The sequence below is a fragment of the Phalacrocorax carbo genome, chromosome 4 (assembly GCF_963921805.1).
Source record: "Phalacrocorax carbo chromosome 4, bPhaCar2.1, whole genome shotgun sequence".
Taxonomy (NCBI): domain Eukaryota; kingdom Metazoa; phylum Chordata; class Aves; order Suliformes; family Phalacrocoracidae; genus Phalacrocorax; species Phalacrocorax carbo.
This window is the reverse complement of record NC_087516.1, coordinates 8657018-8681889: the sequence shown is the minus strand read 5'-3', so window position 1 is coordinate 8681889 and position 24872 is coordinate 8657018. Positions and strand designations below refer to the sequence as shown.

The window sequence follows — 24872 nt, the reverse complement described above, 5'->3', positions numbered from 1 at the left end:
GATTGGAGTCTATGTAGAAGAATAGCCAGAACTATTTTTGTTACAGTTGGGTTTTTGCTAGCAAAGACCACTTTTTAAATTAGTGATGTAAATTGCAATTCATTGTCAGTCTCACTTGTGTGCCTTTTCCATTTACTCAGTTCAAGACTAGGTGTCTTTTTAAGTGAATATTTTAACGAAAGAACAGCTGCTAAGACTCAGTAAACCAATTTAAACTTGCAGTGCTCTCCTAAATGTCATACCATACAATTCCTTTCCTTTTGAGCACAGTCTCCAAATGCACAGAAGTCGTCCCACTTCTGAACAAGCATTTCAAAACAGACCCCCTTTCTTGCATGAAGCAAACAGTTTCAACCTTAGGTGAAACTTGTAGTTTCATTGTTTTATGTGGCTGCATCTTAAAAATGTGCTTCCCCCTGCCCTGGAAACTTCTCAAGGGGCATCAGATCTTGGTGGGCGTTTAACATCTGTTCAAAAAGCAGTAGTTGGAAGATGGATGTGCATGACCTCCTGAGTTTCCTGTTCAGGAAAATGACCTTGTTGAATGATTTGGCCTTATTCTAAGGAAGACTTCCTTAGAATATAGAGGATAGCAGACTTCCTTGACAAGGATCTTATCAACTGTAGTCTCTTCTCGAGTATAATCGTTAGAAAAGAGCTCTTCATTCAGGAAGCTACAGGTAGATTGTAGCACAAAGGGAGTGAATGGGGGAGGGTAAAGCATAGCCAACCCAGGAGAGCTGAGTTACAGTAATATCTAGTGGGACTTATGCCATGTGATGTACAGATAAAAGGATCTTCCCTCCTATAAAAAAATTACAGCCTGATAGTCTACTAAAGTTTGGACTTCCAAACGTCATTAAAATATGCTACCAGAGAGTGATTAAGTATATTTAGTTTCAGTTATAGAAAGCCAAGTATATATCCTAAAGGAGATTCTTTACTTATTCTCCCCTTAGCCACCCTTTATTTCAGTGCCTTGAGCTTTTACTGGAAATGGTGCAGCTTACTGTCCCTTTTCTGCATATGATGTCATGTGTGATGTTCTTTAGTGAGGGTTTTTGGTCTCAGTCTCCAAAGAATTAGCATTTTTGGTAACTTAGCAGGATTCTGTATAAATGATCGCGTAAGAGAGCAAGCTGTAGTTGTAATGTGTCTACTTTCTCATAGAACTGAGCACAGACTTCCCTAGAAGCTGACAAGAAATAGCTATGAGGATGGGGTTGCTGTCTGCGTTAGAGAACATTGTGGTCATTCTCTGTAGTAAATACAGTCTGTGTGTATGCGATCCCACTTTTTCCATGTCCCCCTTGAAAAATGCTTTCAGTGCTCTGCAGCTGTCAAAGATGTAGTAGTTAGTCGCTACCTGATGGATAAGGCTTTTTAAGGTGCATTAAAGTGTAGGTAACTAACTCAGGTATTTGTGAAGAGTACCTTATTAAAGATGTGTTTGGCTGAATACTGTTTGTAAAAACTAAATAACAATCTAACTGCCATGTGGGATTGTCCTTGAGGTTCTGTTCCTTCTAAGCATCCAAGATCTTAGCCTGTGTGACTAGTCTTTCAGGCATCCCTATTATGTTATGATTAAATCATTCATATTGCACTTTTCCGCGTGGTTCAAGATACATTAACTTTAAGACTTCTTGACTTGGAATTTTGTTCCAAAAACATTTTCCTTAGCTATTATCTGACAGTTGAATAGGTCAGTATTGCGTTTCATTTGGGCAAAACTGGAGAGAGAGGAATTTGCTGAAAAAAACCTTATCTTTAAGTTTCTTTAATTTGTTTGCTTTTCCTTCAGGAACAGCTGAAATATAACTAGTGTTATCTTAATGTGTTCTTGTGTTCTCTATGATAAACTTAGTAGCTGTTTAAACGATTGATACTAGTTTTTTAAATATGCACACTATAATAACTGGCAACTACAGTTAGGAAAAGCAAACTAGTAAAAGTGACTGCTGCTGTCATCTTGCAAACTTCAGATGGTTTGAATATGGCTAACTGCAAATCTGATGGAGATTCAAACTGGGAGTTCTGCTGTTAACCTCCTTTTAAAGGCTTCTTTAAGTAATAAATGCATCTACAGATGCAAATGTAAAGGAAAAATCAAACAGCTTGTCTCATATATGCAGACATTGATAAAAAATAAGATGAAAAATGATTGCTGTCCTATCCTTTCATCTGTTCCATTATTTCCTGCCTCTAAAACAATAACAGCAAGGGAATATTACCATAGCTTAGTGTTTGTATATTATATGTGGGGCTCAAGGACATGAAGTTGTCACTAGCACTCTGTATGTTGCTGTACAGCAAGAAAAAAGGCTTTGTAGCCCAAGGATGTTTGTTTAAAAATTGACTTTGTATCTGGAAAGGAAGTGTATGTACAATGCTATCTTATTTGGCTATACACAAAAAACAATGTTCATGTTCATAGTGTGCTGCTCTCTTTTTAAAACAATCTTCCTCTCCATCCTGAGGTGGTGATGGAGGAATAAATAATGGCCCTAGGGCTCTGATGGAGCCTTCGCTGTTTATTTATAATGCTTTTTAGGAGTCTGGATAGTAAGCTCTATTCCTTGTCTGAGAAATCTAGACCCTTTAAGAATGCCTTTGTAGTAATATTTTCTAGGTAAAATTAGTTAAAAACAGAAAACACTCTGCATACAAGCTTCCAGGCTTAATCATAAACTCTGAAGCCCTTTAAGCATGGTTTCTGCATTGAGTAGTGAACCATCACCAAGAAACTGATTTCAAGAGCTGTCAGCCTGAAAAAGATGACTTTTAGATAGGAAATATTTTTGAATGGCTTTTGTAACTTAAGAAATAAGAAAACATTTTGCTACATCTTTTCTTAAGAAACTGTAAAATATGGGTAAATCCTGATTTGGGCAATGTTCATTCTGGGGACCGTTAAGAGTTTGTACATTTAATTTAGACAGGAATCTGTCCTGTAGTTTAAGGTGAAGTGTGTTGCTTTTTACCCTTAAGATTGAAAATGGAAACCCAGTTGTTAGACTAATTTCCTCTCCACTGAAATGAGAATTAGCTCAAAGCTTTTTCATTAAGGGTGAATTATCACTCTTAAGTTTGCAGTTTATTCGCATGGGGTATTGTTGCAACTCTTGAAATAGTTTGATACTTAGCAATATATCGGGAAACGTTGCAAGTAGTTAGGTGCCAGAGGTTTTATTTAGAAAGACCATCTGTTCAGGAATTTTTCTTCAAGATACCCAGCAAAACCCCGTCCTTCTAAAGACATTGTGAAATGCACATATAAGGAAACTGAAAACTGCATGCCGTTTCCTTGAGGTGTACGCTCTTTCACGCAGTTAAAACTTTTTTTCTGATTGATTTCAGTACTCATCTGAGAAGCTGAATAGAAGTGGCAGCTTGTTCCCTTTTGAAATCAACGGTAAGTTCTTCGGAAACCTTAGCTGTGTTTTAGTGAGGTAATTGGTATAGCAAGCAGCCTTTCTTTTGTAAATAAGGTGAGGGGGATGGAGCATACTGTTGTAGAGCCTGCTGGTTTAAGCTGGTCTTTGAACAATACTGGGAATAGCTGGTTGTTAGTTTTGTACTTGTGATCTGCTTTGCATAGTAAAAGCCCTTGTAACACTTTGGTTCAATATCTGCTGTGGTGTACAGAAGCACAGCGATTCTGTTTTTCATGCTAAACATCTCTTCAGGTTCCTCAGCTAGCAGAAAGCTCTCACAGCTTTGCACACCTTCTTACATACTTTGCCAGACAGAATATCCAGCATGATGCAAACCATAAGTTGAAGTCCAGTGCCTTCATGCAAGTGTTACTTGCCTTTCCCCCCCCCCTTGGTCCTATTAGAATAAGAGTAAGTTGTACCTAGCAAAAATAAAAATGCCACTTACTGATATGTAAACTTTTTACCGCTTTAAGGGATGAGCTCAAAATTTTGCATGTTCTGTTGTATCTTTAAACAAGGAGGATTTTTATTTGCTCGGTGGGAGTTGCCATAAAATGTGAATCTTGGTTTGTGTGAGGTTTCAAAGGGCAATGGTATTTAAGATAAAATACCACTATCACGTAAACAATTAAAACATGTGCAACTCTTGACTTTGGTGTTTTACAGTAAACTTTAAACCAATCTCCCAGCCTGGGAGAAAGCTTCTGAAGGATTTTTAAAAATCAGGCCAGTCCTAGCTAGCAAATTGTCCTACAGTAGATGCTAGGAGTTTCAAACACTATCTGGTTCCCATTGTGTTGGCTATTTTACTTCCATTGAATTATGGATGGTCCCTGCCTTGAAGAGCTTACATGCTTAAGGCAAAGCACAGTATGTGGTTGTACCCATCTGAAAGAATGGAGGAGGAAGGACAGAGGAATTCTAATAAAACATGTTGTTTGAATAGGCCAGCTGTCTGCACAGTTAAATGATTTTGAGACAATAGGGTGTTCTTTAAATAAGATCCAAATAAACAGGATAATCCATGACATACTTTGGGCAGGGAACATGTACAACTATTTGGGTTTGCAACTTCTAAAGTTACTCAGCAAATCTTTTATCTGTTGATTACTCTAAAACTTAGTTTAGACAGCCAACTATAAGAATCTACAAGTATTTAATGTTTAGGCTATATCTAGGTTCTTAAAATAAGTGTAGGGGGGGAAAACTTGGTATTTTAAATATCCTTTTTTAAATCTGGGAGAAGTGAAACTTACTTGGCTAATTGGTTTAAATTAGCAAATTTCCTAACCAAGCATGAAGCACTGTTAACTGGCCAACAGTTTTGCTGCTTTTCAATTTGCAAATCCAAAGTCTGCTGTAGTTCTTCTTACACTTCATTGTATAATGTGGAGGAACAGCTGTAAAATGTGCAGAATGTTCTCAAAGAAACGCTTCACAAAAGAGTGAGAGGCTTCAGTGGCAGACTGCTTTTAACCCAGTATTGCCACTTCAGATGAGAAGTTGTGCACTCTGGGTTATGTCTGTATTCACAGTAATACTTGCAGGAGGTTCTTAAGGGATGCTCTATTTTATGCATTGAATTAAGATTTTTTTCCTACACTTTGAGCAAAAAAAAAAGAGGAAACAATCTTTAGTCTGATTTAACTTTTTACTGTTTCTAATTTAAACTAAAGCTTTTCACACCGCAGAATGTGAGCCCTCATCTATTTGAAACTTTTCTTTAGTAAGGTATTTCTAATAGAAAAGTATAAAAGCCAAATGGACAGCAGTCTATGAAGAGATTATGCTGCTCTTCTAAATAAAAAAATCCCTGGTGGGTTCTCACATTACTTGTTAATCCAATTTGGTTGTACTTTAGGTTGTTCACTGCTACAGGTTTTAACTGTGATATATGCTGTGCACTAGGAAGCAGGTAAGGAATGTGTCCCTATTGCTTGCTATGAAACAGTGCTGTAATCTTTCAAGATACAGGAAGAAGCATTAACAAGGTACATGTATACTGGAATGCCTGGATTGGCTTCTGAAATAATTTGATCTTTCTGTTTTTGTAATTTTCTACCTTTTAAAATGACTATGTAACTATAGTGTGAAATCTTGATTAAGAGCTGGTATCTGTGGCTCATCCTTCTAAGCTTGAGTTTGATTCATGGTTTAAAACAAATTGTCGACTTCCTTTGCATCTTTCACCTGTATCTTTCTTTTGTTTTCAGAAGAGAGTCCTTGGAAAGCTTTAAATGGGGGTTGCCCAATCCAGACTGACACAACAAGGAATTCAGCTTACCCTTTTGCAGTGTGCCCATTCAGCACCGGCACTACCAGTAATGGTAGCCTGCAGTGGCAGCAGGAATCTTCCAGTACATCTATGGTGTCAGGATGGATAAGCGAATTAAACCTTAATGAAAACTCGGGTCAACCCTTAGCACCACCAACGAAACGCCATTGTAGGTCCCTCTCTGAGCCAGATGAGCTGGCTCGCTGTCGGTCACCGTGGAAGCCTGGCAATTCAAAGGTTTGGACTCCTGTGTCAAAGAGACGGTGTAATAGTGGAGGTAGTGCTACCTTGCAACGCTGCAACAGTCATGGAAGTGCAACCTTACAGAGAAGCACAAGTATCAGTCTCCCACAAAACATACTGTCACTAAATAATGTCTTCACTATCACCAGCTTCAACACATCACCAGTACCCAGACCTTCCTCTGCCAGCAGCGGGTTTGTGGACAGTAGCGAGGGCAGCACAAGCTCGAGTACCCGCTGGAATTCTGGAGGCCCTTGTGACTTTAACCCAAGGCGCCGCCTCTCCCTCTCCCAGGAGCACATCACCGAGACGGGAAATCTCTTGCCTTCAGCCAACAGCACTCCCACCTCCACACCTGAGCTCAGCCGGCGTCAGGGCTTGTTGAGATGCCGCTCTCAGCCTTGTGTTCTGAATGAAAAGAAAAGCCGGCTAAAGCGCAGACGGGAGGAGGATGTACGATGGAACAGACCATCGTTAGACTTTTTTAAAATGACACGGGTGAGATTTTCCTTTCCTCAGTGTGTGAAGGGAACTCTTGCAGAAAGGCTATTTCTAGATAAACTGAACTAATTTGTAGTTACAGATTTGCTTGTGTTCTTGTACTGATAAGTATAGCCTTCAGCAGTATAGCAGGCTTCTGTCACTTACCAGTGCTATACCCTCTAGCAACTAACTTACTTTTTGCTACCAAAGCCCAGTTCTTGAAGTCCAATCTGTGTGATAGAGTACAAAGAGCTATAAAAAGATGCTTGAAGCAGAGGCCAAATAAAAATGGCTTCATTTTAAAATGCAAGGAAGCCATGGGGAAGGGTAGCAAAAAGTTATGCCTCTGTGTTTCCAGAGAACAGCATGTAATGATTTAAGTCATCTTGGTGCAGATCTGTTTGGTTAAGCCTCCCTTTAGAGTTTGAGTAATTCCATAAAGCTAAGTAAGAGCAAGCAAACCCCTATATAAAGGAATTAACTGAAGAAACTGCTAATAAGCAGTCAGAAACAGAAATAGTGTTCTAATATGGCAACTGCAGGTGCTTGGAGAGATGTTTTATTCCAGTTATTCCAAATTCTACTTCCTTCATGTGAGAGTAAAGGTGATGATTTAAAAACTGGTAAACTTCAGTTCATGCCTATACTCTGCATGTAACACAAATGCATGTGTACAGCTTGCTTTTTCAAAGCTTCTGACCACAGAGGCAACTGCTGCAGTTTAAAACTGAAGATGATAACTTAGCTTCTGTAGATGTAAAATTGAGTCTTACATTATGGTTGGAGAACACTTTATGCTTGTGAGAATATAACACTACTGTCTTCAGTAGATACCAGACTTGGGAGGTTTGTGTGAGTAGATCTGAGAGTAGTGGGGAGGTGGCAGTTTGCAGAAGTAGCAATAAAACTGTAAGGAAAGGAAATAGTTCTGCACCAGTGTCCCTGCATTTGATGCACTGTGTAAAAGAAAAGCTGAACAGAATGGGATGCTGGCTAAAATGTCCAGTCTGTGGAACCTTAGTATTAGAAGGCTTTAGAAATGCATGGGAAAAATACTATAAGATATTGGAACTGAACTGTCTACTATGGGACGTCCACTGAGTTAACTAGTTTATGTCCACTTTGCTTAGCAAAGTCTGTATGATGGCATCTGTCCTTCTCTAATAACTTTGACACAACTTAGTTTAAAAGATTTTCTTTAAAAGTATGAATTTTTATGAAGCTGTGGGGTAGGTAATTGGTTGGCAAGCCACACAGAATCATGTGTTTTGCTTATCAACAAGGTTGGTAACCAGTTCTGTTCTAGATGTGACTAGACACGGTTCTGAGTTTTGGTTAAGATGCATATTTACTAGTTAGAAAAATAGTTAAGATCTGATTAGCTGTGTTAATCACTGAGATTAGCTTCCTAATCTACTCCAGAAATATTAGTGGATTTACCTTTCAATGGCCCGTGTGGTCTAACACAGGTTTTTCTATTGAAACTGAATGTAAAATGGAAAACCTTCTTTTTTGACTAGAGCTGCTGTTTGCATTCTTCAGGCTCTAGAGGTGAGATGCAATATTTCAGATTGGCAGAATAGTTTCAGTTGTTCAGATGTTATACCTTCTAAGTAATCCATATAATAGTGTGTATGGAGGAGACCTAATATAGCCCATGTCTGTAGAAAGTTTCTTGGCTATGTAGATCTGCTGCTGAATTGAAGAATGCATGAGACTAATATTCAGCTGGTCTTGATCACTTTTTTCCTGCAAGACCTATTTTAAAATTATGTTTTCATAAGCTGAGTAGTTCATGCAACAAAGTTCATTCTACAGTGTCAAGGCCTGATGGGTTTTTTCCAGCTGTTTCAGTAGAATCTTCCTATAAAGATACTACTGTGTATTTAATCAAAGGTACAAAGTATAGTTTGTAAACACATCAGATTCCAAACATGCTAAACTCCAATGAAAACATATGTTTAAAAACTAAGCAAGTACTGAAAACATTTGAAGTAAAAAATCAAGTTTTCAAGACATAGTAGGTTTTTCAGAACGGCAGCTTGCTTACCCATTACATCGTTAGAAGTCATATTTCTTCATAGCCTACCTTATCCCCATTCCCCAAATCCTGGCAGATGTATATGCTTTAAAACTTACAGCGTGGTCTTAAACTTGTCTCTCTAAACCTAAACAAAATTACTGCTTTGCAAGAATATTATAAGCTAATACTACAGAAGACTTGTTTTGAAGTGTCATACAAGGAGATGTGGATGTGTCCTATATCTGCATATAGCTCAGTGAAGATCAGGACTACGATGAGGGGAAGTTCAGTAAGACCTCTCTTTCATGTATCTTGATGGCTCCTTATTGTTTCCAGAAATACTTTTTCTGTGATTTCAAATTCACTTCTAAGTCAGTTTATGAAAGACCTGTATTGAAAACAAGAGCTTTTAAGGATTTTTGTTCATGGCTCTACTGCAAATATTTTGATGTCCTCAAATGTTAAAGCTTTACTTATCAAATAGTTGCTCAAAACCAGTCCAGTAATTAGATAATAAGTTCTCCACAAGCAATACTAAAGTCATGGATGACCGTGTTATGATAGATCTGAAGGTCCTGGGAAGGGAGAGTTCCTGCTCTGTATTGTGGGTGTATATTGGAGCAACAGCTGCATGAAGATAGGAGTTCTGGGTCTGCAGCCATTTCTGCCAATGCTCTGGAGTCCTGAGAGGTGGTGTTGAAACACCTGCCAAAGTTGCTCAAGGTCTCTCAGCTAGGAATTATCTCAAATTAATATTGAAAAATGAATCATTTAGTTTGATAAATCTGAAGCAAGTGCTATTGTATCTCAGTGAAGGTCTTGAATAGCTGTGTTTGGGTGAACTTCAAAGGGAGAAGGGGGTGAACAGTGTTCTTTTGTGGGGTTTGGTTTTTGCATTAGTGACTGTTTTTTGCTAGCTGAGTTCTAGAAAACATGCTTGGTTGCTGCTTCAGTCCCTACTAATTTGCTAAATATAAATGCTAGAAGATCAAAAGTCTGATTCTGAAAGCAGAGTTCCTATTGTCATTGCTTTTTAAGCTTAGCGTAGGGTGAGTAAATTCAGAGTATTAATCTGTCTTTATAATCTATCCTTAGTTTCTGTACTTGTTCATGGCTTGTTCCTTCCACCGTTGCCTCTTAATAGTCTAATATGTGTCCTGATTTAAAAAGAAATTGGGCAGCTCTTAACACCATAAGCTGTTTCTTCCTATATGCTTTGATTTTATTTTCTTCCACAGATCTTCATACTGTCCTTCACTGTACTCCCCCTCTTTTATATTTTATGCCCTGTTGGAAAAGAATATGCCATATCTTCAATTCTCATGGAAAACACTACATTAATATTCAGTAAAATGAGTAATTAACATATGTAGAAATAGAAACAATCAGGCAGACTGCTGTACACCACTGTTTAGCTGTCATGTAGTGCTAAATTCTGGAAGGATCTTTTTCTGGACTTGAAGCTGAAAATACAGACTTGTGAAACTTCAGACCTTCTAGAACATGAGGACAGCTGTAAAAACATGTGGAAAAGACTGTAGAAAAACAAAATATGATAGCTGTTTCCAGGCCCTGAGGACTCAAAATTACTTTCTCTTCAGTTATGTATGCAAGAATAACTATGAGTTGTAGAAGAGCAGAACACAGTATCTATGACTACTTGCTATTTGTTCACAATCACCCAAATAAGAAGCTGGCTCCAATGAGGAGTGTTGGCCTTCCTTCACTGCAGCAGGAATCTGATCAGCCTGGTACTTCAAGATGACTCTGTATGGCAAAGAGCCTCTTCTGCAGCTAATCAGCTCTGTCACAGAGGCTGCCACAGAGTAACAGTGGCGTTCAGGCTGGTAACTGTAGTAGGAGGTTAGAACTGTTACATTACTAAAGACTTCTTCCACCCCAGAAAAGCGCTGAGCTTTTTCAAATGTTCTCCTTCATGAATTATGTCAGTCCTGAGGTGTGACAAGTAAAGAACAGCCAAGAGGTTGCACATGTTTTTCAGTGTGTAAGCAAGTTTTATTGTGACCATAATATTTAATTCTGTTTCAGATCAAACAGCACACTGCAGTTTGAAGTCCTTCTGGTGTTTAACATTCTTGTGCTATTCTTCACTCATTGGTGTGGCATGGCAGTGCCCCCCCCAAAATATCTTGGTGTCATGCTTTAAAAAAAACCAAACAAAACCCCAAAAAAATAACCCAGCAAACTCCTCTAACATGTTATCTGAAGTGGTCTTCGGTCTGTTTAAATAGCTAATACAAAATAGCTGCCTTAATCCAAGTAAGGAGTAGTTGCAACTATTCAGTGCTACGGTATCTCATGTGTTAACTTTGGACTAGATAAGACAACACAAATTCTAAGGGTCTCTAAACATTGAATAACTTAGGGTCTGAAATAGATTTTCTAGTGCAGGGTGCTTCTGCCTTCTTAGAAATGCTTTAAAGTAATCTGGATTTCATATTAGTGGATTTTCTTCATACTGAGAAGGATCCCAAGTGCCACACCAGGTCAGGCCAAACTCTGCGTAGCCTGGCACCCTGCCTGACAGAACGGCTGCTTTGAGGCATGCGGGAACAATGAATGTGCAATGTGATACTTCCTCCAGCATGACGGCCTGGCTTCTGCCAGTGTGCATTTTGGGGCCTTCAAAGTGTGCATCAGTGGCTCAAACTCTGGTAACTGCAAATAGATTATCAACAGAAAATAGGTCTGTTTTTTAACCTGTTGTCTTGGACCTCCACAATATTCCACAACAGTTCAATTTTTGTAAACTGTTCATCATCACCTTATCCAAACACCTGAATGCTTGACTGACTTTCTTGGAGTTAAGGTCTTCAGTTAGGAAAACACTTCGATAGCTTTGATCCTAAAAGTAAATTGAGCTTAAACTGTCTCTGCTTTATGATTATTGACTTTATGCTTCAGGTCACAGTGATGTAGTGGATTGTAGATCTACGTAGCAAGGAGGACATCTCTCAGGAGATAGCATCTTAGTCAGACTTGTTAACTCTGGCCAAACAGCAAGGCTAATGTCACGTAGGTATGAGGGTAAGCAGAGGGACTAGTTGATAGTGATTTCCACAACAGTTTAAAAATGCACACAAAATAGGGATGAATAGTGGGGGTGGATAAATTTCCCTGAAGGGTGTGATGAGGAGGTGGTATCTTGTGAAGGGCAGAACACGAGTGCTGCAACTGAGCTTCGATCAGATGACTGCTACTTTTCCTGGAGAGACTTTCTTGGTAACTCCTGATTTTGCTTGTGGAATCTCTGCATCCACATGAATTTTGCTTTGTGAGGGCCGGTTTGCAGAAGCCAATGTGGATAGATAGATACAAGGGTGAGATATCATAGATAATTAAATAATGACAAAACCAGGGTAACAAACTTGTGATTGCTCTCTGAGAACTATTAAGCGTTCATTTTATTTTGTTGTTCTCTGAAGTTGCTGTAGTGGTCAGTATGTGGACAGGTAGGTGACTTACCCATGCTGTGGCCTCACTAAGTTGAAACAAAATAAGCTCTGAAGCATTCTCCTTGGTTATTTGAATTCTTGCTATCTAGAAAATTCCCAGGTATGCCCTGTTAGGTATAGTTACAGTAGATTTGTTCGCTTTGATTATGCTACAACAAAGTGGATTAGTGTTCCCATGCTGCACACAGTGTCACTGCTATAAGTAGAATTCAAGCATGGACATGGAAAAGACAGTGTTACACATGAGTAGTGTGGTGAAATAGCTGCCTCTGCCTTGTGTTAGGCTTTCTCACAGGCTGCTGTTTCAGCCTGTGTAAGGTAAAAAAGGTGATATTGTCCCTTACAATGCTAGCAGGGTAACCTGTGAGCCAAGCCTGGGCTGGCTGAAGTATGTTAAATACTGGCTCATGAAGTTCATTCAGATTGTGTTCTCTAAATAGTAAGCATGTTGCTTTCAATAGCCTGATGCTTATATAAAGCTTGTCTCTTACAGCCCTCTGTCAAAATGGGAACAAACAGATTATTTGGGGTAGATGTATTTTTTGCTTGTGGATACTGTTAAGTCAGCAAAGGCTGTTCTCTGCCTAGCACGCTGCACTTGTGTGGTGTGATTCGGGGAGAAATATTTAACACAATTTCAGGTCTTAATCACTTAAGCTCATGTGCTACTCTTGCAGGAAGATGTAGTACAGCATCTCTTGGTAAGAATATAGGTCTGATTTTTTTTCTACCTGTGGATGACACTTTGCAATTCAGTGATGCATTGATGTGCACTGCTGCTTCTCAGATAAGGTAGATGGCAGATGTATGTATGGGGCTATCTTCTGCTTCAGGGTGCCCTTGATGCCCTTGGCTTTTGGAATATGCTTTGTGGAAAGTACAGTACAGATGAGCTATATGAAGTGAAGGGTTGGGCTGGGGTTGACTGGAATCAATAAAATGGTAGCAAATGTAAATGTGCAACATAATTTATTAGTAGTTTTGCTTTGTATAACATTAAGAAGCAAGAACAGCTGAGCCAGGGACAGAATTTTGGTTCTTGTTTGAAAATTTAATACCTGTTCCTAGGGGAGCCTTTACTTCACACTTGAAAAATAGAGCTAATCCTGGCCTACCTTTGCTTTGAAAAACAGTTCTGGGGCCTTTTTTCTTCCCATGGTAGTAATTTCTATAAGTGATCATAAAATAAGAAAGCAAAAGATAAGATTACTTGTATTTCAAAAGACATGAAGTAATTTAAGCTCAGTGGTCAATGGTCTTGTTCAAAGGAATGGAGCTGGCTATCAAAATTGTCCAGCTAAGGAAATCAGTGTTGGATCCACTTTGTGTAATTCTAGGTACAAACTTAACTTGTAGCCAAAGAGAAATAGTCAGCAATGGACCTCAAGGAGAATGTTTCTACTGCTTGCCTATACAATGTACCCCTGTGTTGAAGGGGCCAAAGACTTCAGCACTTCAAGATTCTAAGTGTGTTTTCTTTAAGGCCAAACTTATGACTTGGAGGACAAATGTCTGAATGGAAATGGATACAGTAAGATACTTGCAGGTTTTTCTAAACTTCAGAAGAGTGAAAATAAGCTACTGCCTGTAGGATTTTGGAGAATGGAATGCAAGTTGACTTTGATCTGCTAGAGGTTAGTCAAGCTATTTACTCATTGCAGATGAGTTTAGAAGCTGAAAAATTGCTGAGATCAGGAAGAACCTCTCTTGAAAGAGGAATAGGATGTGGAAGGTTGGAACAGTTTCCCCAGATGCCTGCTCTTCTGTGGCATTTATGAAAGGGAGAGACTTTCTGAGTAAACGTCAGTGATGACCAGTGACAGTCCCAGCACCACTGTCATGGGTGAGACAACACAGATATCCTTTAACTCTTTGCACCTGTCTCTGGATAACAGATGTCTGGTAAACTTCCAAGTATTTTTGACTTGGATTGTAGGTTAAATTGGCCTCAACTTTGAGCAATATGCATCAACTAGTGATTATGCCTCCTATATCCTCAAATTAAATGAAAAATGATGTACAGTAGTTTGAGTTGAAATTTGTGTGGGTGATTATTTGTTTGGCTTACTATCAATCTGTAAAAACCAATTGTGGAAATTATGGGTGAGGAAAGATGTTTTAAATCATCCTGTCTAAATCTCTGCGTGATTACTTCCCACAATATATATATTTCTAGTATTTGGTCCGCTGTAGCCTTTTAAATGCCTTCAGGGATGTGGTTTTCTTAGCAGATAAAGAACCGTTTTGTGGGAAGCAAAGGCTTAAGCTATAAAACACATTTGAACTCACTTAAGATAGTGGCGCATATCTTTGGGTCTCTTTCCTACTGTTGTAACAGATAATACTTTATAGAAATAAAAGTAGTTTTACTACTTAAATGAAGCTTCCTGGTCCCTGGGTTAATGAAAACATATGAGCTTTCTTAGACTCCAAATAGTATTTGAAAGCGACCTCTGCAGAAGTGGGAGGATGGATAGCAGATATTAAGTATGGTGTCTAGAGACTAGGAGTTTGTCCAGTTTTTTCTGGTTTGTGAAAATGATAGGAATTATTGTGCTTTTTGTCTGGCATTTTTCAGGAGAGTCAGAGGAATTACACATGAGCAGTTGTTCTTACTGTAAGAAATAAGTCAAGGGCTTATGGCTTCTTGCAGAGCTCTCTGAGAACTCAAGTAGGACCAGCTAAAGTGTTGAGCTAGATCACCTTTTCCAGTCAAACATTTAGACTATTCATTTAACTAATAGCTATGTCTCTTAATAATTTAAAGCTCTTCAGAGTACTCCAGTAAAATAGGTTAATCAAAATGAGTATCTTGTAGAAAGTGATGAAGCTTTTCAGTCATCTTATTTACTCTTCTTTGTGAAGTTACACAGATGCTGCTTCCTACGTTGAAGTTCTTATGTTTAAAAAAAAAGCAACTGCTGTTTTCAAAACTTAAAAAGGCAAAAAAAATTATTCCTTAACCTGTATTGCATCAGAACAAAAAGCCTGGCTTCCTGTGGTCTGCAGTGAAGATGTACATAACTAACAAGTGGACTTAAATTCCAAACATATCTTAAAAAAATCCTAACCAAACCAACTCAACTTTATTCTGTTATATATCCATAGTGGGGAGCCTTATACAGGGGAGTGTTTAGTTCAAATAGTGTCTTCCTTCTCAAACAAGCTGCTTGGGGAATCTTGACATAGAAAAGCAGTGCTGATTTCTGACTTGAGGAAAGCAAGCCATTCCCTCTGCTAGTGCTGTGCCTCCACTCAGGGTGTGATATGTTGGGTCTGTTCAACTAGGAATTTGTTCCCATATTTGAATTCATGTAGCTTAAATATACCTGTGCTTTTGTTAGCATCTTTCTAAACTTAATCATGTGTAGCACGTAGTGCTTGTCTTTTGCTGTGTCCATTGCTGGAGCAGGACCTGCTTAAATAGCAGTAGTATTTTCAGGGGGGTGTTAAACTATTTTTATGGAGTATGCATTTGTGGCATAAGTAGTGTCTTAAGTTTAAAGACAGCTTTTTAGCCTTGTTAGAAATCTGTATTTTACACTGACAATCAGTTATGAGTTTGGTTTTTTGTCATTTCAGACATCATCCTTCTGAACCTAAATAGATGAACTGCACATCTGTTGTGTGAAAATAATGTAGGAAGTCTCTAAATTTTTCTATTTCAGGAGTGACTTTGTTAACATCAGTTAAAAGGCTGATCTATAATTACGTAGTTATTAACACTGCAGTGTTTGAAAACTGATGTTTGTTTTCTATAAGCAGGGTTACCGTTATCCCTTCCCAGATGGCTTTTAATATGAAGTGTTTGAAAACCTTAATTTACTTTTTTAAATCTGGGTATCATGCTGAACTAACAAAGCAATGCAACAACACTAAGTTTTAACTTCTAATAAGTTTAGGCACTGTACCAGGTGAAATCAGAATTACTCTTGTACAAAGAGCGGAGTCCTTCACTAAAATGTGTGTGGCAGCATTGCCTAAAGACAACCTTTTTGCCATGATTAAAGGGCAGGTTGGGGAGCAAGTGTTGGGAGCTTTTACTGTTGATGGGGAGGTGCTTAGGCTGAAGCATGGGGTTTAGTTCTTTAATGTGCTGTGATGAATTCTTGTGGAAGTGAGAAAAGAATCTAGGTTCCTAAAATGAAGTAAGATATTAGATTAGATTATACCATTCTTCTAGGGGGATATAAACGTTATGTAAATCTTCCCCAACCTTGGCTACAAGAAAGGCAGGTCAGGTTACAACTTAACCTGACAATGAATTTCATAAGGCTTAGGATACCAGATGGTGCTCTGGTGCGTAGCTACTGAACTGACTTGTCTGAGCTTTTCATGTAAAACTTGTGGGCTTTATCCAAGTCCATATAAGTAACATGTAACTCAGTTCAGAATTGGGGGGGGAAGTGCTGTGGATTTAATTTTAGAGACACTGTCCTGTGGAATTAACTTTCTTTTTGAATGGTCAGTTTGAACTTCTGTGCTTGCAATACGCACAGTTGATTGTGTAAGCTGTAAGGGCTTCCTGGCAGAACAATGCTAACTTAAGAGCACAGTTATTACAAAAGCAAGATGTGGGAGACTTTGTTTAGCAGCAGACTGGATTGATGATCCTCTTTGCTTGGTATGATACATGTTGAGTCCAACAAATTAAACTGGGAAGGATGCCGGGTTTTTGTTTTCAGCATTTCTGTTTTTTCCTTAAACCAATCTTATGAAGTAAAAACATGTCTGATAGCATTTGATATGTAATGTCAATTTCTTGAACTTTACAGTTCAGTTAGCTATACAGTTCAATACTGCTGAAAAAGTACATGCTTAAATACGAAATAAGATGTTGAAACTGTACTTGTCAACTTCTTCCAAATTATTTTTGGACCTGGCATATAATTGAGAATTAGACTTCGCCCTCCCCCATTCAACAAGTGCTTATTGGGAACTTCAATTAATTTTTTCCAAAAAGTTATCTAGAGAAAAACTGTTAAACCAGTTTTTCCTTCTTCTGAATTACAGGTCCTCCTTCATCACTTGCTTTAGTTTTCCTTCTGTTTGTCTTGTTATGTAGATGTGCTAACTTAATTATTTTCACATCCACTCTTGTGTAGCTTTAAGTTTGGGTTCTCCAGACACTTGAATTCTTACGTTTGTTTTAATTGTTATTAGGCAAATGCCAGTATGCAAGGCATTGGTGATAATACATTATCTTCTCAAAAGCTATGCTTTCCTGTGATCAACCTGTAGTATGCTAGTGTTGTGCAGTCATTTTAACCTACTTTGAAATTATGGGGGGTTTGGTTATAGAAACCACTTCAGTATTTGTTTTTCCCCTTCCTCACTCCCCTTGCCACCCCTGTGGTTTGAGTTTTGTATGAGGAGAACTCAGAGGAAGGGAAGCTGAATTCCATTTCCTTGTTTTCCTCTTTCGAATACAATGGTGATTACAATGTCTGTATGAAACAGGCAATATTTTAGAAATAATGTTTTGTCTCAAAGCAAGTGAGTCATCTTCTGACTGCCAAGCTTCAGAATAGGACTCTCCTTAAGAACTTTCCATATGAGGAAGTAATAAGACTTGTGGGACAGCTAATGATAACTAGTGTCCTGCTCCTGCTAAGCTTCAGCATCTGACAGGTATTTTGTCTCTTTGTGGGATAATGTGGAGAAACACTTTCTACCCAGTTTATAACTTCATCTAATATATGAAGCCTTAAATGCCAACACTTTATTTTGTGTGGTACAAAAGCAATGGGAATTGTTCTCAGGGTTACCTGTTGGGATTCTTTTGTTCACTTAGTTCTTGTGGGTTTATTCTAGGGCACCAGAGATCAGCTCAATCTATTAAAAAAAATAATCATTGCTAGAGTTTGGGAGACAAGTGATGTATTTTGCCTGTATTGTTATGCATGTAATACTAGCTTCATTTTACTTAGGTGAGCAGAAGTATCCTTGATATATTAAAGATTATTTTAAACTTAAAAGTAGAATTAGGCTCACCTAATTATTTTTGAGATTATTCACTTTATGTAGCTTTAGCTTAGTTTAAGAGTATTACAAATAATTACTTCAGCAAGTTAGAAGTTTCCAGTTGGCAGTGTTAGGCTTTTGAGTAGCCTGGGGTGCTTAACCATCAGAGCTCACACTTTCTATTAAATAGGAGAGTCCAGTAGCACTTCATAGCTCTACTGACCATGAGTGGTCTTCTGAATCCATGCTACATCAGTGCATCTGCTGCTGTTCACGTATAGCTCTGTGGCTGGTATAAAACTAGTGTAATTCCTTGATAGTCTTATGTTACTGATGAAGATTTTTTGACACTGAAGCTGTTAATTTTCCAAGGAGCAGCCATTTTGAGAAGGAAGGCCTTTCAGAATAGGTGTCTGGGTGTCTTAGAGTAGGAAAGTTTTTCCTAAGGCAGCTCAAGGGCACATGTGAGGCTTGTTGTATAGGCTCAGACTTAGGGGAGCAGATGTTTCAGGCAGGACCAGCAGATGCTGTTCAGCCTCTACCAGGCTTGAATTTGAACTTGCTCTTATTTTTCCTAATCCTGTTTATTAAAACAGGCCTAGTAAACTGAGACTTGTTTTACTGTGGTGTCAGTACAAATACCTGAGGATGAACCTACAGTTTGACAAGTTGTTGGAGATAATGCTAGTCTTAAATTTGATGCTTTTACCTCTTCCTGCCACAAGCAAAATTAATTACTTAGATTGAAAAAAAAAAAAAAGAGGGGGGGATTGCTGCCTATCTAGGGCTCCATTTCAGATGTGTCGGAGCTTGGATAATCCGGATTGTGTAATTCCCCCCTTCATTATGAGAAAAAGTTCCTTTACCTATAGCTCTAATTGCTAATTAATGAAATCCTTAATTTAGTTACAAATAGCTTTTCAGGTTGAGCAATATTAGAGGGCAACATTTTTTCCAATCTTATGCCTTAAATGATCTTGCTGTCAAGAACAGGCTTTTTCCATACTGAAACATAACTGCTGACTATGTTCCAAAGCAAGAGTTGTACAGGTCACAACAAACTTTGAAAAAGTGGCCTTGTGGTTTTTAACCGCTGTTTTTCAAAGACAGATTACTGGCTTTCTTAACTTGAATATTTTTTTACAGAATCACAGAATCTGTGATCTGTGCCTGAAGGGGTTTGACATGTGGTTTCAAAAGACTCTAGTCTTTCCCTCTTACTGTTGAATCTGGATGCTATTCTGCCCAACTGTGTTCTGAAAAAAAACAAAACCAACTAATAAGGTAGGTACTTGAACAGCTCCTTCAGGAACAGGACTTGAGAAAGCAGATGTAAGCCTTTTTCTTCTAGGATGAATCTTACACGGTACAAACCTAAAATATGAAACTGTGCTACCGGGAATCAACAGTTTTGTCAAATGGCAGTTAAGCATCCTTACAAAATACATGTCTGTGTGTATTGGAAATTGGCAAGCCAGCATGTCGTCTCCTGACTCATTCCTCATGGTCTAAAGACTTTTTTCTTCCTAAGTGTTGCTGGCTTTTCCCATTATGGATCTGTGTGTGTCTGCATGTGCTTATGTTTTATAAAGAAGTTATGAACTATCATTTGCTGCTGCAAGTTCTCTTTCCTTTGGAGGGGGGATAACAGAAGTGAACGTTGGAAGCAGGAATAATTCTTATTACTGTGTGAGATCAGGGCATGTGCTGAATTAAGTAGTTTACACAGCTTGCCACTCTTCGGATTCTGCTTCTTGTATATTACTGTTCTGCAAGTCCCTTTTGGCTTTGAGTTATCTTTGTCGCTCTGCCTTGCTTTGCTCCTTTCTGTTTAGGGATTTTTCAAGTTCTTTGGTCTGGTGTCAAAATCCTGTTTAGATTCCCTTATAGAGAATAAACTGTCCAGAAAACCAGCTGTGCCTCCTGGTCCTGAGCATGGCTAAATCCTGCTCCGTTTTCACTGTGGCAGTAAGAAAGATCTTATATCTTCCACCAGAAAGATCCAGTAGAATTGAGTTCTCTTCGGTCATGCCACCACACAGAACAGCAGCAGGCGGTAGTATCTGCAGTTCTTACATTAACACACAGAGCTGACCTTGGGCTACTGTAGAAGCGGCCTTATGCAAGTTACTGAAATGTTCCCTGGCTAGCTAGGCTTGGGATTTAGTGACCCTGACATTCGCCAAGTGACTCAAGTGTAGCCATAACATGTTAGAGGGCTGGGCCTGAGAGTATCAAGCAGCTGTGAAGCCATGTGAACTCCCTCAAGATTCCCACCCGCAATTCCCTCCTGGACACTACTGTTGTAACAAGAGGGTCATCCTTCCAGTGTCCAAACTGCCTTGAATGTGATTGTCTTTATTGAAATGTGATCGTTATTCACTGAAACAGCACTCATTATGGTTTATACCTGTACTTTTAGAAAACCAATTTCCACAATGATTGTGGTTCTGAATCTTTAACATTACTGTATTAAACTGTAATCCACTAAGCATGGTTCTGGCTTTTTCTGTCTTAGTGCGTATTCTGAAAAACATTAAGATCTCTGGGGAGCCACGGCACAAGTATCACAATTAGGATGCGTGGCACAGCCAGCCACCAGATAATGGTGGCAAAAGAGCTTCCCAAAAGTTCTGTTCCCAAACAGAATTTGGGAATATCCTTTGGTTTTGTTTTTCTTTACCACTGTCAGCAGTTTGACAATCCAGAAGTTAGTGCCTTAAAGCTATGGGTTAAAAAAAGCATAATTCTGTGCTTCAGGAGGGGTTGCTGGCATTTGAGGGGGGAAGGAAGGAGGCTGCCCTCCACAACCTTTTCAGTTTATGCTCTAGGTCTATAAATAGCTCTCAATGCCTGTCTCTTCCAATTATTATTTCCCCAAGCAGTGCTATTTGTAAAACTGATGTTCTTGATGCCCTTTGGCTTCCAACATCTTAAGCATAAATAGTATTCAGGTACAAGTCACTGATAAATGCTGGATCTTCTACCTTGAATGTTCCTCTCACACCTGTAAATAACTTTGGAGAACAGGAGTCTGAACCAGAGTAGTGAAAGAACCAGTTGCTACTCATACAAAGCAAAAATCAACGAACTGCCACGTTCACTCCAACTAATAGTGGCAATTTGAGGTGTTTCTCTGTCCCATGTCAGAGCAGCACAGTAACTTGGGGAAGTAGCAGGAACTGTGACCTAAATAGAGAGATTCAAACTAGCACTACAATATATTGTCTGCAGAGCGTAATGAGTGACAGGTTTGGAACACTTTGAATTGCTCCTCTGTTTATTTAGAAAAAGGACTTTTTTGCTTTGATATCTTATGGGAAATATTGCAAACAGTACTACTTGGCTGCTTCAGCTGCTGTCATACATTGTATTTTTTCCTCTGTTGTGGTAAAGTCTTTCCCTTCTTATGAAACAGACTTTATATTGTTCCTTCCATGGGGGAACATTTGGTTTATATCCATTCAGAGTGGGGGTCAAGTCCAGTTTTGTGATATGCATTACAAACTATATCAGTAGTCTTACCTTTAAGTTACAGCTGAAGTAACTTGATTCTTGAAGTTCATGCTTGGAAACTGTTAAAACCCAAGATTATAGAGAAGGAAATGACGAGGAATGGCAGGATGTTGAAATGCATTTTTAGTGAACATCCATATTTGTAATAACCTCTAACCTGTAAGAACAAACCTCAATGGAACTGTTAGCACACTGAATGCTGTTGCTAACTCCCTCTGCATTAAAGCTCCTTCCCCTTCTACACATCAATTCCAGATTAGTCATATTTAAATTCTTTCATGTAATTCATACCTGTTTTGATTTTTTCTCCATCTGAAAAGGCTTTGTGTACATAAAGTAAGATATAGGGTGGTATTCCTTTCCCTAACAAATAAGAGGGCTTGAGTATCACTAATTTGTTTAAAAGTGGTGGTTTTCTTTTTTAAAAAAATATCCTGTAGGGTCTGGGTTTTTACTTCTCCAACTTAAAATATAGGTGACAAAAACCTGAAAACCAGTAAGCAAGATATTCTGGACTGTTTCTCAAAGTTAAATATGCATAAATGACTATTAGTGATGCCTTTCTCCACTTATATTTTCTGGTTTTAATATGCATTTTGTTTCCTTTTGGAAGCTTGTTGATCAACTAAAATGCACTGGTTCCTACTTATTTAATTTATTAGTTGTCTCCTCTTGCTGTACTCCATACAGTTAAAGAGAACTTTAGACAGGTTCTTTTTGTAAATATTTCTATTTATACTTCTCAAATCTTGCCTGGGAGTTCCTATTCTGTTGCAAAGGCTGTTTAAATGTTGGTTCCTTGTTATTTTACTGTATTTAAGGTATAGCGCTCGGAATATTTTATTGTGTACTAGGCTGCTTTCACTCTTCGCTGACCAACTTGCGTTCAAAATATTTTTCGTGATCTACTTAAATATATTCTGAGATTTATAAGCTTGTTCTTGTGTAACTCTCCCCACCCCACTAGTTTCTCTTCCACAACCTTCTTGGTTAGGCTTAAATACTGTAGAAACATCAAAATCTCCAAAAAGTGGTAGCTGATAGATGTATAGCCAAACCTAAGAAATCTGTTGTTGAACATGGGTTTCTAGGCTTCAATTTACTGCAGAAGGCAAGTGAATGAAGCAGAAGTTGATGTGGTTCTAGTTTTTTCTTTGATTAGCATGTGAACACCAGCTAACATGGGTTTTAACTGAAACTGGATTTTATTGTTGATTCCCAACATGGTTGGCTTCTAATAGAAAACTGGTGAGAAGAATAAGCTTGTAAGAGCGTTCTCATTAATTTATTCATGGCTGGTATATATCACTTGTCCTTATGTGAGTGTGTCTTCTAGAGCTGGTTCTCTAGCTCTTCCTTTCCAATTGATGCCTCTACTGTATGCACACTTAGAGAACAGTTATTGCTGATTGTCCTTTTTCCCATGCTAAGTAAAATGGGCTCTTCTGAAATAGTTATTCTGTGAACCTTTCTCCTACCTTAGACTCTTTTCCCGAAACACTAATTTTTTCTGCTTTGGGTCTGCTTTGGCTTTGTTCTGACTCCTTTTATGGCTGCATTGTGTTGGTGACTGCAGCCACTTGTTTTTCTTGTCCTGCTCTGACCCTTCCAACTGATGAATTCCTCATGATGCAGTTTGATAGTGTGACCTTGTGCTTTTCTATAAATGTGCCCATGATATCATTTCAATCCAGTTCTCAAATATTCCAACCTTCCCTTATGTGGCTGATGCTGCTCAACTAGTGAACTGTTAGTGTAATGTACTCCTTTGGGCATTCTTCCCCCTCCTCCCCATCTAACCACTCCTCATATGCATTGTCTATAGATGGCCATCTCCATTCCTCTGCAGTTGTTTTGTATGTTGATTAGATCTCACCTCTGTATGAGGTTCTTGATTTTACTGCAATATGTCTGGCAGAACTACTGCATGAGGTTTTAGCTGGCCATTGAAGTAGACTGCATAAGAGTTGAGGGCAGGTTTGTGTGATGCGCTTGAGGTAAACATGCCAGTGCTGTTAAGTACATAAAACGAGAAGAGCTGTAGTTCTTATAAAATTATCTGATCATGATGACCACTGGACGGATGTTGAGGAGAATATTTAAGAAACAATTATTTTCCTCTGGACTTGTTTTTGTGCATGCTTTAGTAGCTTAAGGTATTGAGGCTCACTGGTTTGTTTTTTGTAGGCAGCTCAAGTTTCTTTCAGGGCTTTTAATACAGACTATATCTTGACTCCTTAAGCCAAGTGCTATGTCATAGTATCGTCTTGAAGAACTAACCCTTCTCCTTTTGGGATAAGGTGTAACTTCCAAGACTAGTTGTGTCATGGAGTTGTTATGGGTCCCCTTAGACTGAAGTCTGGTTGTTCAGTTGCATTGCTTCTTTTGCTATGGAAAAGTGTTCTAATCTGCTTTGATTATGTCAGCAAGGATAAGTAGAATATGTTGAGTTGCAATTAATTGTGCTGAGCGGGGTGTGTGATCTCTTCAGCTCTAATGGGCTAAAGATGTGCCAGGGCTGAGGTTTTTCTCTGGAAACATATTCTGGTTTAGGTCCGTTTCTTTGGACGGCAGAAATGGGCATGTGTGAGAACTGAACTAGTATTAGTAATGCAGTTAGAGTTCAGAGGCGTTTTAAAACTTTTTCATGTCTCCACCCAAGAAACTTCCTGTGAGATTGGTACACAGAGAAAGAAAAGGAGGTCCTAGAATTTCAGTGGATTAGTGCAGAAAATGAATCTTTGGTGGGTTTTTTGGTGTTCAGAAAGACTTTCTGAGTTTGGTGTGGTGTATAGTGCTAGTGTGCAGTCCATTGGTTAGGACTCTGACTGTTTGTGGAATCCATGTGGGGATTTCCCAGTAATCAAGTAGTCAGATCAATGAGGTTCTTACTGTGCATTCTGAAGCAAAGGATTAAATGATTTGAGTTAAAAGTTCTTTATGGCAGAAGTCAATGTGGTCATTTCTAGGCAAGTCTATACAAAAGAAAATTAAGAGGACTAAATGAGACTAAAGTTCTTTCAAATATTGCTAGTTGCTTCCTATCTACATGTTGGGAATTGTCTACCTTTCTGTGCAAGCAGAGACCAAAAAATGAGTTATTTTAACATGCTTTTCTTTAGGTCCTGAAGTCTTTGGTTTTCTTAGTTCTTGAATAATTCTCTTGATTCCTTTTTATGTATGTGCAGCAGAAGGAGCTGTTTTCAGATTTGCCTTTCAGATATCAAGATTAAAGGTGTCGGCTTGAGGTGAAAAATACTGCTTGTATTTGGGCAACACCGGATGAAGTTAGGACTCGTCGTGTTTTGGTACCAGGAGCTGTTGCAGCTTTTTTTTCTAGGTGACTAGCTGTTGTCACAGTTAAAGTTTCTCATCACTGTTCCTAGTATGGGAGATCACACCATAGATTTTGAGGTTGCTTTGCCACATGAACACATCTGCTCTGTTGTATA

General features: G+C 38.6%; 1 protein-coding gene across 3 annotated transcripts in view; it reads left to right on the top strand.

Annotated features, from left to right (window-relative positions):
* FAM53A (family with sequence similarity 53 member A) overlaps nt 1-24872 on the top strand; it is a 69863-nt gene that overhangs the window by 26112 nt on the left and 18879 nt on the right. For all 3 annotated transcript variants that reach the window (XM_064448947.1, XM_064448949.1, XM_064448950.1), the window contains exons 3-4: nt 3361-3415; nt 5654-6456. In XM_064448947.1, the coding sequence (XP_064305017.1) occupies nt 3361-3415; nt 5654-6456 (858 nt within the window). The remainder of the gene's footprint in view (nt 1-3360; nt 3416-5653; nt 6457-24872) is intronic.